The sequence below is a fragment of the Phodopus roborovskii genome, unplaced genomic scaffold (genome assembly GCF_943737965.1).
Source record: "Phodopus roborovskii unplaced genomic scaffold, PHOROB, whole genome shotgun sequence".
NCBI classification, from domain to species: domain Eukaryota; kingdom Metazoa; phylum Chordata; class Mammalia; order Rodentia; family Cricetidae; genus Phodopus; species Phodopus roborovskii.
Genome location: NW_026125648.1, coordinates 1,557,326 through 1,576,122, shown reverse-complemented (window position 1 = coordinate 1,576,122; position 18,797 = coordinate 1,557,326). Strand labels below are relative to the sequence as shown.

Here is an 18,797-nt window from a genome sequence, read left to right as displayed (position 1 = left end):
TCTTGTTAGTCTGTAAGCTTTGTAAGGGTATTATGTCCACTACATTCACTGTTCGGTAGCGAGAACTTTACATAATGCTGGGAGCACAGTAAATGATTATAAAAATTTTTGAAGGAATGAACAATAAAAGGAGAGCCAATTGTTGAACGAATGAACAATAAAAAGAGAACCAAACCTCAATCAATAAATAATGCAGATTCATGCATAGTTAACTGAGAAAATATAGATTAGAAATAAACTGAAAAAAAACAATTTAAATTATGGATTTGAGAGTCTGAGAAATATGAGAAACATGCAGAACATTATCATTATCACTCTTAGCAAGATTCCATATGTATAATTTGAGCTCCATATAAGTAGAACCAAAGTTAAGAAAGTGTAGTTCATTACCATATAAAGAGCAGTGGAACGTCACATGGGAATAGTGCCCCGGAAGTAATACGAGTAAAGGCAGTAAGCATCATAGCAGCCAAACCGGAAGTAACTGAAGCTGAGTCTCAGCCGGAGAAGAAAGCGGTTGTTGTGCGTACATTCCTGAGCGCTCAACAGAGAATCAAACTATGAAAAAATATAGTAATGACTGGTCCCATGGTGACAAACACTATGGAAGATCTGGCTATTCTTCTCGGGAGTCACAAACAAGCTACAGATCGTAAGTTTACAGAAATATTTGATTCAAAGTTTGAAAGTCTGTCGTGACCACTTTGTGATTTAACCGTTTAAAGAAATGGCGCCAGGGTACTGAAACAGTTTGCCATGACATTATCATTACTTGAGCTTAAATCTTAGCTAAACACTGTTTAATCACAGTTTGTTTTAATAATGTGATGATAAAATAGCATTTAACTCATAGTTGCCATAAATAATTGAATATGGATAAAAATACTTAGAAAAGTGCTTGTAGTCACTACTAAACTGTTCTGGTCAGGCTGTTCTGAGTAAGCTGTAAAAATCATACACGATATACCATAGGTGTTAGGTTTTGGTTTGGGGTGGGATTTCTTTGGTGGGAAGGGGCGGTGCTTGACATTTAATCCCCTCAGTGTGAAGGAAATTAGTAAAAATATTTGTGTTTTAAACATTGGGAAAATTTTGGTTACCCAGCTACGGCGTTAGTAGCAGAGGCTCAGAATGGAGAATGTTCTAGAACTTTACATTTTAAACGGCCCTCGTGCAGTAGGCGGTTTTTCTGAGCGGGTCCTTTGAGTTCTGCCCCTTTTTCCTATTGGCTACTAACCTAGGTTTTTCCATTTCTCATTGGTTCTCAAGTTTTGGTCCCGCCTCATGGGATAATGCCACCCTATAATTATATCCTTTGATTTTTAACTTGTGCCAGGTCAGGTCACTGGGCAAGGGTTGTTTTGTTTGTGTTGTGTGGTTTTGTTTTGTTTTGGTTGGTTGGTTTTTGTTTTTGTTTGTTTCTCTTATGCTAAATAAACAGTTTGCAAGTAATTAAAACAGATGGCTGGGATCAGTTGGAACTGAAGGCAACAGCTGCTTAAAGTTGGAACATTGAGGGGATTTTAACACTAGGATACAATGGGCAGGTTGAAAAAAATCTGCCTTTGTCGGGTTTATTTTCTGACTAAACATTTCATCCTTTTGCAGCCAAAAGAACGGGACACGTGAGGAGGTAGTGACCCCTCCCCTGACGGAGCAAACCATTTCAAGCTCCCCAATGGCCATGGCTATGGTGAGTGTGTTATACCATGGAATGTTGAGGAGCTAGGGCATGAGCAGCAGAAGGGAGGGGAAGGCAAGAACTTAAACACAAAAGCAAGGAGCTTGGACACGTGAGCAGCCAGCGAATCCTCTTCTGGCCCACCAGCCCCTGGTGCAGCGGGGCTTGCTCCCCCACTTCCTAGAAAAGATCGCAGAGAGGAGGATGGGGGCAAAGGTATCCATGGCTTATAGTGTCAGACGCTTTAAAAATCTGAACCTTCTGATCACCCACAAATGGCAATTATTTTTATTTTAAGGAATAGGATTTTCTCAGTAAAAGGGTTGGGGCAAAGTTATTTAATCAGGAATCATGTGAGAATGCTCTGAGTAGTTTCATTTCTTAGTTTTTACAATTCATATACAAACACCAGTGAATGTTTATATAATGTAAGAAAAATTTCTAAGTGAGACTGCTTAGACTTTCAAGTCATACTTTTAAAAAGAAGGAAAGAACTTTCAAACTTGGTCATAAGTTGAAAATTAGCTCTTACTCAGTGACTGCCCACCCCTCAATACCTGGTCTCCACCCACACCCATCAATTGCTTCCAAGTTACTATTCCTATGGTATCCTTTTGTAGGTGAGTGCTTTGTAAAATACTAAATTTTTCTTTACTTAGTTGCCAAGCAAAGATTCCAGAGTTATATGTGAATAGTAAAAACAGAGGAGATCAATATGTTCTAAAGACATAGATCTAAAAAACTAGCTACAGTTTGTTTTTAAAGCTGAAAACATTTGTGCCTTGACCTTTAAAATTACTCAAATTTATGTGATACCGGATTTTGCATATGGCTTTATAGTAATGAATATAAATTGACAATATTTGTTACCTATTTTGTACTTGTGGAAGATTGGTGGGATTATGATTTACCTTTGTGAAAATGTTCTCATAGGATTTTAAAACTTATGTGGATCAGGCGTGTAGAGCTGCTGAGGAATTTGCCAGTATTTACTATGAGACAATGGACAAAAGAAGACATGTAAGTTTTATAGTCTCTCTTGCTCTTTGTTTAAATATCATTTACCTGACCTACATATGTAATTACTGTGCACACATTCTTTAAGAGCTGTTTTCACTTGTTTACAGTTTGATGGTTTTTTTTTTTTTTTCTTATTTGGGTGCTTTATTTTGATTTCTTGGTTTTGAGGGTTTTGTTGTGTTGGGTTTTTGTTTGGTTGGTTTTTTGAGAAACTGCTACTTGACTATGGATAGGATCTGGAAGGACTTGGGGGAGAGGAAGAATATGATCAAAAATATATTTAAATTTAAAAATTATTTTATATAATAAAGTATAATATAGGATATTTGATCACACTGTGAACCCCAAAATTGCATTATTTATTGGAAAAAAACTGTTTCTAGTTGTGGTGTGGCTCAATCTTAGCATACACCTTAACCCAAGTGTTTTCTGCTTGAATATTGTAAATAGGATTAAATAAAGTTAACCATAGGTCAAGAGGCAGAGTAATCAACAAGTTGGCAGGAAGTAAACATAGAATTATCAAGATAAAACCATGTAGAGTAAGAGGGAGTCAGGAAGATGGATAGAGAGACATACAGGAAACAGAAGAGAGGGACATTCAGTTTGAGGCATGTTGTTTGAGAAGGCATAGGAGTTGAGGGAGACTTCTGGGCTGTTGGCTGAGGAGGAAAGTCAGCTGAGTGCTTTCTCTGCCTCTCTGAGCTATCAGGCTTTCACCCCAGCATCTGGCTCCTGAGTCTTTATTGATAAATATCAAATGATTAAGATTTTGTTAGCAACATTTTTCATCCAATGTGGGGCACAGCCACATGACCAGAGCAGTCATGCCTGCTGAGGACAAACCAAGAAGCCATCAAATTTGGTAATATACCTAGGGAGTCCTCAAGGAGAGAAACATAATATTAAAAGGAAAATTCTTCCCCATGTTAAGGATGGGAAATATTGTAATACAGTGTCTTAGAACCCTGAATATTGCTACTTTAAATAGCTTCAAAATAGAAGCAGAAAATGAAAAGATAAATGACTTAACTGAGATTGTCATTATAATTGATTTTAGTTACTATCAGTCTGGAAATTGATATTTTATCCTTTAGAGCCACAGTGTTTTTTTGTGCCAAGTATGAAAAGTGGATTGATAAGATACAAGCCTTAGAAAGACATAAATGAAAATAAAAAAAATACTCAGACACAGAGAAATTTAGACAAGAACCTACCACACTATTCCATATTGAAACTGAAGAGGGGTGGATAAAGTTGTTAGAAAGCCAACCTTAGCTTATCCAGTTATTATTCAAGAGCTAGCAGCAGACAATAGGCATTCCTAAGGTTATGAAGAAGTTAAATGGAATTCGATAGAAATGTTGGATTTGATGAGATTTAAGGAAGTGGTCTTTTCAGATGGTATGCATATATATATTTTAAAGATACATTGACCTTAGAATGGAAGCCAGGATATGTGTTACTAGGGAAGAGGTTTTGCCTCTGTTTCCTCAGGAGCAGAAAAGCTGTGAATACAATTAAGATTGATAAAGATTAGATTCAAACAGGAGAGCCCTCCTGAATAAGGGGAGTGATAGTTCATCACACAGCTTGGTCATTCAGTCCAAACTAACTTCTAAAGACTAAGAAATGCCTTTCATTTGATTGGGCATGAAAAATTAAATTATAAATAATAATATTTTTAAAATGGTAATTTACCAAAGGCGCACTCGCCTTACTGGAATGAAATACAAAATGGGTTTTCTTGAACCATGTGTCTTTATTCCATGTTAGAACATTAGAGTGTAGATTGCCACATAGTCCATGCCAACTTGGACATCAACTTTTGAGTGTTCTTAAATGAAACAGATACTTTTTTGTTTTGGTATTAAAAATACAGTTAAGTGATTAATTTTTGTTTTTTGTTTGTTTTTGTTTTTCGAGACAGGGTTTCTCTCTATTGCTTTGGAGACTGCCCTGGAACTCGCTCTGTAAACCAGGTTGGCCTCAAACTCACCTGCCTCTGCCTCCCTAGTGCTGGGATTAAGGGCATACACCAACACCCAGCTATGATTAAAATATTTTGAAAAAGTCAAAGAATTACAACAGTTCAGACTTGTTTTCTAAATCTCTAAGAGTTGGGAGTTATTTGGACCTCAGATAAAATAATTGAGTAGGACCCTGCCTGGGAAGTGCAGTAGAGCTGACTCTGTTGTTGGAGACACAGGTTAGCCAGCCCTGAGGGCAGGAGAGCAGGAGAACTGACCCTGTCCTCTATATACCCCATAAAGCAATCAGGGGAGAGGGTGTCCCCCCTCTCCCATACCTTGCCTAGACAAAACAATTGAGGTAACCCTGACAATGTAAGTGTGGGGGACCAGGATCTGAGGTCCTGAGAGTGGGAGAATTGCCCCCCCCCCCGCTGTGGGCTGCATCAGAGGCAGGTGCATAAGAGTTACACTAGTTTAAATTTAAAAGCTACTTGCAAAAGGCAGGCTGAAATGCAAAGGGAATATCCTTTGTGATCAAAAAATAAATACATGTAAACTTTGAATTTATATATGAAGAGTACGGGGAAATTGGTGTATTTATCCACACGTACTATGACATAATTAGTTTCAGAATTTCGAAATAATTTTTTAATTAAAAGATAATACTTTTTCTGTTGCTAAAAAAAAATATTTTGCCCTAGGGAATACATAACCTGCCAAAAAAGGAACCCCCTTTTATTATATTGTGGTTAAAAACCATAATAAGAAAACAAAGTAAGTTGCTTATAGGCTGTATAAGCCTATAGTAGAGATGTCAGCTCTAGAATCATATCATAAGTTTGTTTTTACCTAGTACTGTGCTCTAAGGCTGAGTCCCAACTTTTCTTAACTTCATTTTACTTTTTCTTTTTTTGGGTTTTTTTTTTTTTTTTTTTTTGGTTTGGTTTTTTGATCAGCACAGGAGTTTTAACCTGCTCCGTTCCGACCTGGGCCGGTTCACCCCTCCTTAGGCAACCTGGTGGTTCCCCCGCTCCCGGGAGATCACTATATTGATTCCCAACTTAGTGCAGATACCCTATCCACTTAGCGCACTACAGCCCAAAACTCCTGGACTCAAGCGATCCCCCTGTCTCAGCCTCCAGAGTAGCGGGAACTACAGGCGTGTGCCACGCCCGGCGTTTTTGTTTTTTGATATGGGGTTTTTATTGTGTAGCTTTGGAACCTGTCCTGGAACTCAGTCTGTAGACCAGGTTGGCCTCTGCCTCCCAAGTGCTGAGATTAAAAACATACGACACTGCTGCCCAGTTCTCATTTAACTTTAAGTAGGAAAATTTTTTTGCAATGCTGGAAATTAAAACTCAGGGCCTTAGCAAGTACTCTGCCACTCACTGCGCTATATCTCCAGCTCAGGAATTAATTTAAATACTTCATATAACATTGGGTCTCAGCATACCTGTACTTAAATAGTTGATTTTTTTTCCCTTGAATTAACATATTTAAATATTGCTGGTGTGGAATTTCAAGGGTTTCCTCTTTTATTTTCTCTTCTAATAGAAAGTTTCCAATTAAGGTTCATAGTTACAGCTGATATTCACAATAAGGATCCATGTGATCTAGATGCTTCTAGTTTTTACCAGATCAAGGTCTCACATCAATTTTTTTCATTGTAATTTACTATTTTTAAGGAATTACTTCAGTATGTGAACAAATAAATAGCCTTGCCTTGGTCTTCCACCAGTACAGGACACCTTCATTATTAAACAAACAAACAAAAAAACCTTTCTTTAAGAAAGAAGATAAAATATGTTACTATTGCTCTCATGGACCTGGGGGTGGAAAAGACTGTGACAATGGGTGCTTACTGTCCCTTGTCATGAATATTTGTCATTTGTCCTGTATTGGTGCTTTCAAAACTAAAGTAGCCTTCAGATTTAGTAGCACAGGGTTTTGTTTTTTTTGTTTTTTTTTTTAAAAAAATCCCAGCACCTGGGAGGCAGAAGCAGGCAGAACTCTAAAAGTCAAGGCCATCCTGATCTACACAGTGAATTCCTGGACACCCAGAGCAACACAGTAAAACCCTGTGAATGCAAGAGAGCCAAGCTTCATTGGTATATATGTAATTCTAGCATTCAGGAGGCTGAGACAAGATCCTGAGTTTGAGGCCAGCCTGGGAGGCAGGGCAAAAGTAAAGTGAGGTAATATAGTTTATTATCAGTGCAAGGGCATGTGCAATCCTTTTAATTCAACTTAATTTTTGAGAATAAAACAAGTAATGTGTCACTTGACCTACAAGAGTTAAACCGGTTAGATTTTGTCTCATTTGGACCTTGTCACACTTGTCATCACTCTGCTGTAAGTACTTCTGTAAGTCTTTTGCACTCACTATGCCAATACTTAAAAAAAATAATGAGTTCTTGCTAGCATAAAAGTATCAACTGATTCATGTGTATTTAGTCTCTAGAATTAAAGAGATTAGGGCTTAATTCTCTGAATTGGAAATGAGAAATTAAAAATGAGTTTGAGACTGGATGTGCTTGGCAATTGTGATCACTTAATTGATTTTAAAATAGCAAAACTTTACAACTCTTACTATTTGAGGGATGCAAGTTTTTCTCATTGAAGCTACAGTGCAAATACTAAAAATGTATGAATTGCCAGGTTTATAGTCATATAATACCTATGTAAGTCAAGATAGATATCACTGTCACATTGTTTTTCTAGTAGCAAGGGGCAAAGGAAGTGGAAATGGAGGCAGTCATGAAAATACTCGCATTCCATGTATAATCTTTTAATGCATTTCTAGAAAATATTGCAGAGAAGTCCATTTTTTATACATTTTCTTTTATTTTTAGGCAATTACCAGGCTGTACTTGGACAAGGCCACTCTCATCTGGAATGGAAATGTTGTTACAGGGCTGGAAGCCCTTACTAAATTTTTTGAGATGTTGCCTTCCAGTGAGTTCCAGATCAACATGTTGGACTGCCAACCAGTTCATGGTAAGATCATGATATTTCAAAGTATCTCTTTTATTTGCTGCTAGTAAATACTGAGATTTATACCCAAAGCAGCAGTAACCTTTAATCGTAGATAGATTTGCATATTTGAGCAAATGAAGTATCACGAAAAATATTTGGGACAGCCAGGCTTTTGGACTTTTAGATGCTTTTCATTCTGAAGAACTATCAATAAGTTTGGGACAGTTTATGATTATTGGTTATTAGAATGTATATGAGAAATTGCAGTTAAATGTGATTTTTGTTGAAAAGGAGAATGCCTACAGAAAAAAAACCATCTATGCTGTATCATAGATTAATGTGTTTGAGGGCCTGTTAACTTTTCAGACAACTGTATTCTGTGAAAGAATGACTTGGGATATGACAGAATTTGATTCAGAATGGATTGATGTAATGTGCAATATTTACCTCTAGATGGGGTACTTACTATATTATATACTTATTTATAATGGTATTTTCCCCTTATAGCTCCTGAAGAATGGCCTAAGACGCAAACTATGAATGATGTTAGATATCTAATAAATATTAATACATACAGGAAACAAATGGTCATGTTAGACTTATAATACTTATTGTAGAACTTGAAAGTATGCTATAAATCTTTCTGGATAGAAATCATCTTAATATTTTTTTTTAAATATTCAACTTTTGACTTTGGGATACATGCTCAAAATGCAGAGCATTTATGAAAAAACTTAAGCATTACATTATAAGCTTATTTAGACATGTAAATTGACATCTTTCTCTTGTTTGTGTTGCTAAAGAGCAAGCTACCCAGTCCCAGACTACAGTTCTTGTTGTGACCAGTGGAGCTGTGAAGTTTGATGGAAATAAACAACACTTCTTCAACCAGAACTTCCTGCTGACTGCCCATAGCACTCCTACCAGCACTGTGTGGAAGATTGCAAGTGATTGCTTCCGCTTTCAAGATTGGGCTAATATTTAAAGGAGCAAAAGCCCATTCAATAGGTCCATTAGTTCCAGCAAGAGAAGTTTAGTGTGAATTTAATTTAGTTCATTGTAAAAGTACTATAAACCATAATGTGTCAAAACAAAATGTACATAATATTTTTTTATTCCTAGCAGCACTTTTGCTAGAGCAGTTGCCAGTTTGAATTATTGTCCCTAAGAGCTTAAAACTAGTTGTTGACATACCTTATGCATACGTTCTACTACTAATAGTCTCAGGGTAATATTAAGTGCTAAGATATTCACTGTGAACTCAATTTATTGCAATAATGGAGTCCTTTTGTAATACTGTCTATGGAGTAGCCCAACATAGCTCTGTAGGAGATTTACACCAGTCAGTATTCTAACATATTTGAATTATGTGTTTTACAGTGACACATTTGTTTTTAAAATGAGGTAATCATCTAGATAAGTAAAAAAAAATGTTCTCAGCTGATACTTGCATATTGGGTGCATTTAGTGACAGCAACACCTTTCAAACATTTTCTTGGTGATTTCTGGTCAATATATTTATGTGATAAGTGGTAGTAAAACTAAAAGCTTTAATGGGAGAACAGGAAATAAGAAATGTAGAAATCCAAAACTGAAGGCAAAAATGAGAGAGATGACTGAGGGATAAAATCAGTTCTTGTTTCCTCCTGGCAATATAACCTAGTTTGGGGATTTGAATCCCAGAGTATCAAAGTAATCTTGCCAAATGACCATAATTCAAAGAACTGAATTTAGATCTTACTTCCCTTCACATTTGTCTCCAGTACCCACCACCCCAGTTTATTCAGGAACTTCTGCGAGTCAGTCATCAGCAGTAAACTTAACTTTGTGACAGAATCTGAAAGTTAGAAAGACTGCTGTCTCTGTGCACCCTAAATTCAGTCTTCCATTCCACAGCAGGCCCAAAGACTTCTGTATACTACCTACCACCGATGTGAATAGTTTTCCCATCTGATTTTTGTACTGTCAACTGTATTACCTACTATTTAAACTTGTCTTTAATTTTATAATTTGCTTTTGTATGGCACTGGATAAAAAAAATCAATATTAAAACATTTCTGCCTGTGGTTAAATAAACAGAAAAAAAAGGAGGAAAGACCTTCATGATTAACTTCAAAGGAGCAAATTCACTAATTTTATGCCTTAGCTTCTGAAGACAAATGTACTTTTAATTTTTAGTTAAACTTTAAAATTCTTTGCAACTTTTAACTATTTTAAGCTAAATATTATAGTTTTGACATCCAGTACAACGAAAATTACATTTTTATCACTCAATTTTAAATCTAGTAATTTACTTTGGCTCAGAAATATACATTATATTTCTAATTAATGTATTATTAAAATGGAATTAAATAGGAGGCGGTGAAATTGCTCTTATACCCCTGGCTTATGTCAGTACTTATCAAAATTTACAATTCTATTTAGAGTATGATTACTCTTGTTTTGTTTTTTCCTAAACTATGTCTTCAGCAAAAACAACTAAAATGCTCAAGTACTACCCTTTCTGTTGGAAAACAATCTTAAGAGCTATGTACAACTAGAAATAACAAAATTGAACCATTTTGACACTTTATCAATACTGTATAACTCCAGCCCTATAATGTTTAAATGGCTGGAACTTCTCATATATGGACTAAAGTGAGTTTTTTATGTACTCATATTTTTCAGACTTGAAAATTACAATAAAATCTCCCTTTTGACATGTTTTCTCAAGTCTTTCTTAAGGTCTTTTTGTATTTAAGGCCTCAGAATGGGAACCTGTTCTTTTTAAGCCTTCTTAAAGTTAAAAAAAAAAGTTAACATGTTGGAAATGATGGTATATCAGAGTATTTTCTCAAAACATTACCAAACTGTTCTAGTTAATATATTTCCTTTGCCAAGTCCTTCCACACAAAAGATTTCTAATTGGGCTACATAGTTAAATATAGCTTTCTAGAAAAGGTAGAGAATAATAAAAGGTAGAGAAGTATACAAATTGTTGTTGTAATAATTTGTCAGATGAAGGCTTTTAGAATACAATGTATATCTGTGATTAAATGTGCAGTAAACTTCCAGACAGTGAGGTCTGGTGGGACTATTTAGCTGGTAAAAGTACTAGTTGTTCAGAAAACCTGTGTTCAACTCCAAGCATCTACATGATAGAATTCTGTTGATTTACTTACTTACTTATTATTTACCTATTTTTATTTTTTTTTCAAGACAGGATTTCTCTATGTAGCCCTGGCTGTCCTGGAACTCACTGTGTAGACCAGGCTGGACTCAAACTCAGAAATGTACCTGCCTCTGCCTCCCAAGTGCTGGGACTAAATACATGTGCCCTGCATGGAATTATATTTTAGTTTCATGAATTATTTTTGTTAATTCCAGTTACAACCTGCATAGCTGATGTTTACAGCATCTTAAAGGATCGAGTCAATAGTTTGAAGAAGACAAAAGTTGAACCACACATACTGTTGTCACTATCCCTTTCTCATGGGGAATACAGTGTCAGCTTCCAAAAATACGGGTCTATGTGTTAGTGATGTCACCCTAATACACAAATTATCAAAAAAATTTCTCCTCTCATGCTTGTCTTCTTTAGTGATGCCAGTTGTATTGGTTACTTTCTGTTGCCATGATAAAACGCCATGAACAAGGCAACATAGAGAAGAGAAAGATTATTTGGTATTATTGACAGAGAGTATCCATGGTGACAGAGGGGAAGGATTAGGAGACATGAACTCCAGTGACATACTTTCTCCAATAAGGAAAAACCAAACCTTCCTAAAGAGCACCTGTTACTGGGGACTGAATATTCAAATCCCAATAGGAGCCATTCTCATTTAAGCCAATATACTCCATGTTGTTTTTCTCTTGAACTATACATTTTTTTTGAACTATACATTTTTTTTTTCAATTTAATTTTGCTTTGCCTGCTCTTTTTTCATTGTTGATCTGCACAAGAGTGTGGCAATTTGAGTGAGAATGCCCCTCAGGCTCATATGTTTAAGTACTTGGTCCCCCAATTGGAACTGTTTGGGAAGGATTAGGAGGCATGGCCTTGTTGGAGGAGGTGTGTCACTGGAGACTGGCTTTGATTTGATGTTTCAAAGAACCAGCGCCATTCTCAGAGTCTCCCAGAGTCTATTGCTAGCAGCTTGGTTTTTGCACCAGATGAACGAAAAAAAGAAAGGAAGGAAGGAAGAAGAAAGGACATTACTACTCCTGGGTATGTAGGAGTAGTAGAAGAAGAGAAAGTTTGTAGATAAAAGGGAGAGCATAGCAGAGGCAAAGATGTTGTAGGACTCTAGCAGAGTCACTGTATCAGGGGTAAGCATTACAACAGAATAGTTACAGAATAGTTGTTTGCTAGAAGTACTTTGACCTTGAAGAAATTTTGGTGGAAATCAGTGACTGTTTTCTGTGACTTACAGAGTTGTTTTTCTGAAGCAGCTTTACAGCCTTTGCATGACATCAGTCACAAGACACTCTGGGCACACCTGGAGCTCTTGAATTCCTGGGTATACAATAAAGAAGAAAGTGAGTAGGTGTAATGTTTTCCTTCAGAGAAACATACAGAGAGGGTCGGGGACTTTGGAATGAGGAATTATTTACCAAAACAAACAAATAAACTTTGTGTAATAATAAATATTCCTTTGAATGGTTCTTCAAGGTTCAGTTCACTAGTCCATTAAAGGCTGGATCTTTCTGCTGCCACACAGGCCTGGAATTCATCCTGACATAACACTTGACCGAGATATCTGGGAGAGTCCAGAGTGGATAAGACACTGAGCTATGTGAGCAGGGGTGGCCATGGGAGGAATAGGGGGAACCAGGTGCAGCAACCAAGAGAAAAAAGTTTTAAAAAGGGATAGGTAAGCAAAATGGCTAGATTATATAGGGAAGGGCAGCTCATTCCCTGGGCTAGAGAGTTCAGGGTAGAAATTAAGGTATGCCAACCATACCCTGTAATAGGTAGGGACTGAGGGATGCTGCCATATAACCTGGAGGTTTTTGATATGTTAAATAGGCACCTCAGCCATTAGTGCCAGGGTTTGAGACTTAACTCATGCATTAAATGACAATTACATTTATCAACATCTGGAATCAAAACCACTGTGGACATAAAGCATTTAAAAAAATAAAAAAGGGAAGATGTCAGAATACAGTCCCAGCACTCCAGAGGCAGAGGCAAGCAGATCTCTGTGAGTTCAAGGCCAGCTTGATCTACAAAGCTAGTTCCAGGACAGCCAAGCCTACATAGACATACCATGTCTCAAAACAAATCAAATAAATAACTGCCATAGTAGAAGTACTCAACAATGTAAAAATGTGTATTTAATAATTGGTGCACTGGCATTATGGACACGTGCTTATCATCCAACCAAACAAGAAGTTCTCTCTGGTGTCTTGGAACTCATTCTGTAGTCCAGGCTGGCCTCTTACTCAGAGATCCACCTCCCTCTGGCTTCCGAGTGCTGGGATTAAGGGCTGTAAGGATTCAGGCATTACGCTGGCCTGCCCCTGTCACCTGGCAGAATGCACTCAGGCAGTACTCTGGTCAGCCCAGGGTTCCATGAGTACTAGTCTGCAAGCAGGTGTAAAGGACCCCTTTAAAAGTCAGACCCCTGCCCACTAATAATCTCTTTCCCTCTCTCTTTCCACCTTTTGCCTCTCTTCTTCCACTCTCTCTTTCCTGTTCTTTCCTGTTGACCCCTGGGGCAGACAGGACTTTTCCTGTATCCCTCTTCTCCTCTGTCCTATCTCTGTCTCTGTCTCTCTTTTCCTCTTTTCTTTTTCCTGGCCACTTCCCATTCTAATAAAACTTCTCACTTAAGCTCTGTCTGCCTGGCATGTTTGTCCCTCCGCCTTGGTCACCCACAGCTGCCATGGAATCTGCCAAGGTCTCCCACGCTTTATCAAAAGAAGGGTGTGAGCCACCAAGTCCAACTGATGATCCATGATCCAATACTACTTTAAAAATAATACCTCCTTCAAACCCCTGATATTTTATTTAATTTTATTAATATTCAATTAAAATATAATCATATTATTCCTCCCTCTTTCTCCTTTGTCCACCTTGCTCCATATCCCCCCTCCAATCACTCTCAAATTTATGGCATCTTTTTTAATTACTATTACTAACCACACACACACACACACACACACGTGTTCGCACACACACATGTGCGCACACACTTAAAAGTATAAATGTAATCGCTTGAGTCTGTTTAGGGTTGCTTGTATATACATACAAGCTGACTACTTGGTATTAGATAAGCAATCAGGAAGGTTATTCCTAGGAAAGACTATTTCTTCATCTCTCTGCAATTGTTAGCTGACTCTTTGTGAGTAGAGAGAGTCCTATAAGATTTCTCCCCTTCTTATTAGCATGTCTGTTAGTATTGTCATTGTTCAGGTTCTATTCAAGTAGTCATTTTGTCAGGATTTTATCTTGCATAGCTTCCTTTCATTTCTAGGAGACACGACCTCACAACAGACTTTCCAGTCCTTTGGTTCTTACAATATTTCTTCCCACCCCCTTCCATGGTGCTTCCTGGGCTGTCAATGTGAGGATTGTGTTGTAGATTTATCAACCGGAGCTGGGCACTCCATGATCAGTTGTTCTCTGCATTTTGACTAGTGTGGCTTTCTCCATCTGCTGCAAAGGGAAGCTAGGTAAAAACAGGCAAAGGTTATGAACATTCATTTGGCAGAAAAAAAAATACACTAAGCTGGCCTTGAACTCACAGAGATCTGCCTGCCTCTGCCTCTTTTGTGCTGGGATCAAAGACACGCACTACCACCACCCATCCCTATTCTTTTTAAAATTAACACAGAGAAACAGATCCAGTTATGGAATTGCATAAATAAAAATTTCCATAAAGTTAATGTAAAATTAAAACAACTTTTGGGAAGCGGGAGAGATGGTTCAGCATGGCTGCTCTTTCAAAGGATCTGAGTTTGATTCCTAACACCACATGGTGGTTTATCACCTTCTGTGATGCCAGTTTTAGGGATCTGACATCCTGATCTGACCTCTATATGCACCAGGCAGACACATGGTTCACAGACATACATGTAGGCAAAACACACATGCACCTAAAAAAAAAATCTTTAGAAAAAAACCCGCAGGGTTAGGATAAGGTATTGAGATTTTAGGGAGAGTAATATGGGATGTATAGTGTTTTATTTCTTGTATTCTGTCTTTTTGTAATTGTTGTGCTGTTTTGTATTTTAATCTAGTTTAATGTTACATATGCTTTATATATAAAATAAAATGTCTAAAGAATGAAAAAAAATCATATAGATAATGCAGTAATTCACATTTCAATGTGTGCGTACTTGGTCATGATTGCACAAAAGAAATATTGAAAAAGCCAGTCGTTTGCCCTTATGGCAAAGAAAATATGAGTGTGGAGCCACAATGTATATTGTTAAAGGTCCATGATATTGACCCATGTTATTTCCCAAAGTATTAACTAATCCATGGTAGTTTCAATCCCCCAAAGGCACAATTTTCTCTCCTTTTACACAATAGCTCTATTCTTGGAAATTATAAAGGTGCTTTAGTTGTATGTAAACATAGAATTATACTCTGGATTTAGGTAAATTTAATTAGGTTTTTCACCCACTTGAACAGCCATTCAGGTCTTTTGAAGCTTCATGGGAGAATCATTTATTATGCAAGGGTGTTCAAAATATTAGTTGAGTATTCTCAGTCCTTATCCATTTATGATTAACACCATCCCTGAATCACTGTGACAAACAAAAAATGTCTCTACAGGTTGCTTAGCTTTCTCTTAGAATGAAGAATGAAGGTTGTTTAGCCGTTTACTCCAAATTGAAACATTGCCTTGAGGAGGAAGGAAGCAAGCTAGCTAGACTCAAAAGATCATCTGAACATGTCTGAGGATACTGAAACTTGTAATATTCTAAATGGCCCCTCCTCAGCTTTTCCAAGCATTAAAAAAAAAAAAACTGCTGTAGGAGGAGACTGGCCTGCCAGGCTGCTAAACTGCCAAGAAGAGATTTCTTAGATATATGGAACTGCCTGCAAGCTGTGTAGAGAACTCTAGGGTTCAGATTTTGTGAGTCATCCCGGGTATTAGGTTGGGCTTTTCAGTGATGCAGCTGTTTTCTAGTCTTCCTTGTTCCTATATGGAACCTATTACCCATACTCTTGTTTAGTCATCCTTAGAAAAACTCATTTGGTCACCATGTTGAACTTTAGTGTAATTGTTACTTTGATTATCCATGAATTCTCTGGTGTGTGTGTGTGTGTGTGTGTGTGTGTGTGTGTGTGTGTGTGTGTGTGTGTGTGTCTTTGTGTTGTGTTCTGTTGTATTTCCCTAGAAAAAAAGTATGTCACAAAACAGAGTACCCTCAGATTCACTGCCCTAGAGGAAAGAACTCAGTAACTTTTCTATATTTTTGTTTCTTATTTAAATAAACCAAGGAACTCATCAGAAAACCTTTCAGATATGACCATCAAGAATTGGTGTGACATCAGGTGTGGTGGCGCACACTAGAATCCCAGCACTCAGGAGGGAGAGTCAGGTGAATCTCAGTGAGTTTGAGACCAGCCTGGTCTCCAGAGTGAGTTCCAGGATAGCCAGGGCTACACAGAAAAGTCCTATCTCAAAAAACAACAACAACAAACCAACAACGAAAAAGAATTGGTGTAAGATAACAGAGTGTAAGTGCATAAAAGCAGAATGGAAGAAAAGGGGCCATAAGGGAAGGGAGGGAGTGGGAGAAGACATTGGGGGTGAATAGAGACAAAAATCTACTGAAATATATTTTCAGATGTTAAAAATTAAACTCAATTTTTAATTTTTGTCATGTTAGCCAATTTTTTACTTTTAAAAAGTCCTTAGTAACTGGCGTCAAAATTTCACTGCCTATATAATCATGGAATAAGCTCTGGGGTGAGTGAGAGTTCTGATTCTGACTTTGCCAGTAACTGGCTAAATAAACTTGAACAAGTCACAAAAAAATGATGGGAACTAAAGAGGGAGGTGTGTGTGTATGTGTGTGTGTGTGTGTGTGTGTGTGTGTGTGTGTGTGTGTTTGACATTAGTTCGGAAAGATAAAGTGAACAGGGTAAGAGGCAGGAGAAGGTAGAGAGAGACAAGGAAGATAACATGACTGCTAGGCAGTCCTCAAAGTAGGAAATGCACTCAAGGACAGTGTCTTCTGTGAGTTTTCATTTTAACACTGTGCAACTTCCCCTCCAAGCGTGCATTTACCAGGACCACTAAAACTTCAAGGAAACCTTGAGGCACTTGAATGGAAGAGAATGATCCCCACTTGTGCTTGCAATGGCGAGGAACTGAACCCAAACCAAAGAGTGTTGTAATGTAGGTCAGTAATAAAACGGACTTCATAATTGTGCAGCTTTATTGAACCTGTGGAAATGTTGAACCCTGGGCAAAACAGGCAACAGATCAAGCACATGCTTTTTCTGGCAGTGTCCTCAAAATGTCACCAGGAAGATTCCACCAGTCATCTTTTCCTTTTATTGATATTTGCAGAGGAGCCCCAGCTGTCCACTGACCTCAGCCTTGGGGTTGGGTGGAGGGGGGGTGCAGAGTGAAGAAGGAAACAGGCTTAACAGATATGCAATTGAGCTGAAGGATAAGGTAGCTCGGAATAATCTAGCAAGACCAGAAAACCACTTGATACCCAGGTGTGGTGCCAGGAGTCAAGGACCGGAGATTGGGTCCAGTTTCGGAAACTGGGCATCCTGCGTCTAAGATAGCCGAGTGTTTGGAAGGTCACACTGCATGTGGCAGAGAGCAACAAGGATCACTGCACACACAGAAAGCCCACCCTTAGGCCAGCCAGGAATAGAGAGAAGCAACTATCAAGGTGATATACTGTAATAATCATCTTCCCATTAGAAGGGAGAGGTTAGGTGAAACCCTCTTCGAATGTGAAATAAATGATCAGTTGTGTTAAAAAAAAGAAAAAGAAGAAGAAGAAGCATGAATATCTCTTCAAAACCAGATTAGAGGAGAGAGGTCCAGCATGCCATGTTTGTGCAGAAGTCTCTCATACCCATCAATTACTTAACCTCCCTAGTTCAAGATAATTAAATTAAATATTGTTTGCATAGGAAATTGCTGACTAATGAATAACATCCAGCTCAGTTTGAATTGTTTGTTTACCACAGTGGAAAAATAAAAAAAAAGAAAAACAAAGCACATACACATATCTATAAGAGTTCAGATAAAGGTAGAAAAGGATGAGGATAGAACTGTTAACAGTGGTCACTCCTGAGCTAGAACTGCTTATAGGAGTGAAGCAGATCTATAATTTTATAGCCTCTGGATCACTTATCTTAATTATCTAACACATGATAGAGATCCAAAAATTAAATGTGATAGAATGACTGGAGCTCACCCCTCCTCTCTGCAGATTCAGCATTAATTGGGCAGAGAGAAGTCCTTGACATTCAGTAGACACCGGAGACAGCAGAGACATGGGGCATGATAACTTTTTTTTTTTTTCTGTTGATGAGCAGATTTCAAAAGACTGCCCTGTTGGGAAGGGTGGGGCATATTCCTAAGAAAGAGGAAACAGGAACATAGGGAAATGAAATAGTGAAAGGGGGCGGGCTTAAGGAAGGGATAAAGAAAGAGGCCTATCAAAGGATAGACAACTTCTCCAGGTCAGTCATGTCCCCAGTGACCAATGTAGTAAAGCAGTGTGTCTCTGAGAGGTAATAGGGTAGCTAAGCTAACATAATAATGACTATCCTCACTCTCAACTTGGTGTAGGTTTAGCTCATCTCTGAGAATTGCTTAAGCCTCTCCGTGGTTGAATATTTATGGTATACTTATAGTGGGACCTGTACCAGCAACACAGGATGACAAAGGGGAATTAGCTGTCTTTCTGCTCCCAGGACACCACCCAGCATGGCGCTTGGACTATGAGGCATCAAGGAGTGTCCACCTGCAAACAACTATGAGTGACAAGGTTACAAGGATTTTCTACTTGTGGATGTCGATGCAACTGGAAAGACAGTAAGGTTCTTTCTTCTTCCCCCTCCCCCACTGCTGTAGCTGTAGATTCATGTGAGTCAAAATAGAAGGGATCATATCTACAGGGATCTGAATAATAAAGCAAACCCAATCTCCAGGGGCCTTCTGTCATCAGAAAAA

The 18,797-nt window shown here is 37.9% G+C and overlaps 1 protein-coding gene across 1 annotated transcript; it reads left to right on the top strand.

Annotated features, from left to right (window-relative positions):
- The first annotated feature begins 560 nt into the window (after positions 1-560).
- Nxt2 (nuclear transport factor 2 like export factor 2) lies at positions 561-8,725 on the top strand. Its single transcript, XM_051178027.1, has 5 exons — positions 561-652; positions 1,609-1,693; positions 2,615-2,701; positions 7,527-7,671; positions 8,454-8,725. Exons 1-5 carry the CDS (start codon positions 561-563, stop codon positions 8,633-8,635), a joined length of 591 nt encoding a protein of 196 aa, XP_051033984.1. The 3' UTR covers positions 8,636-8,725.
- Positions 8,726-18,797: the final 10,072 nt, after the last annotated feature.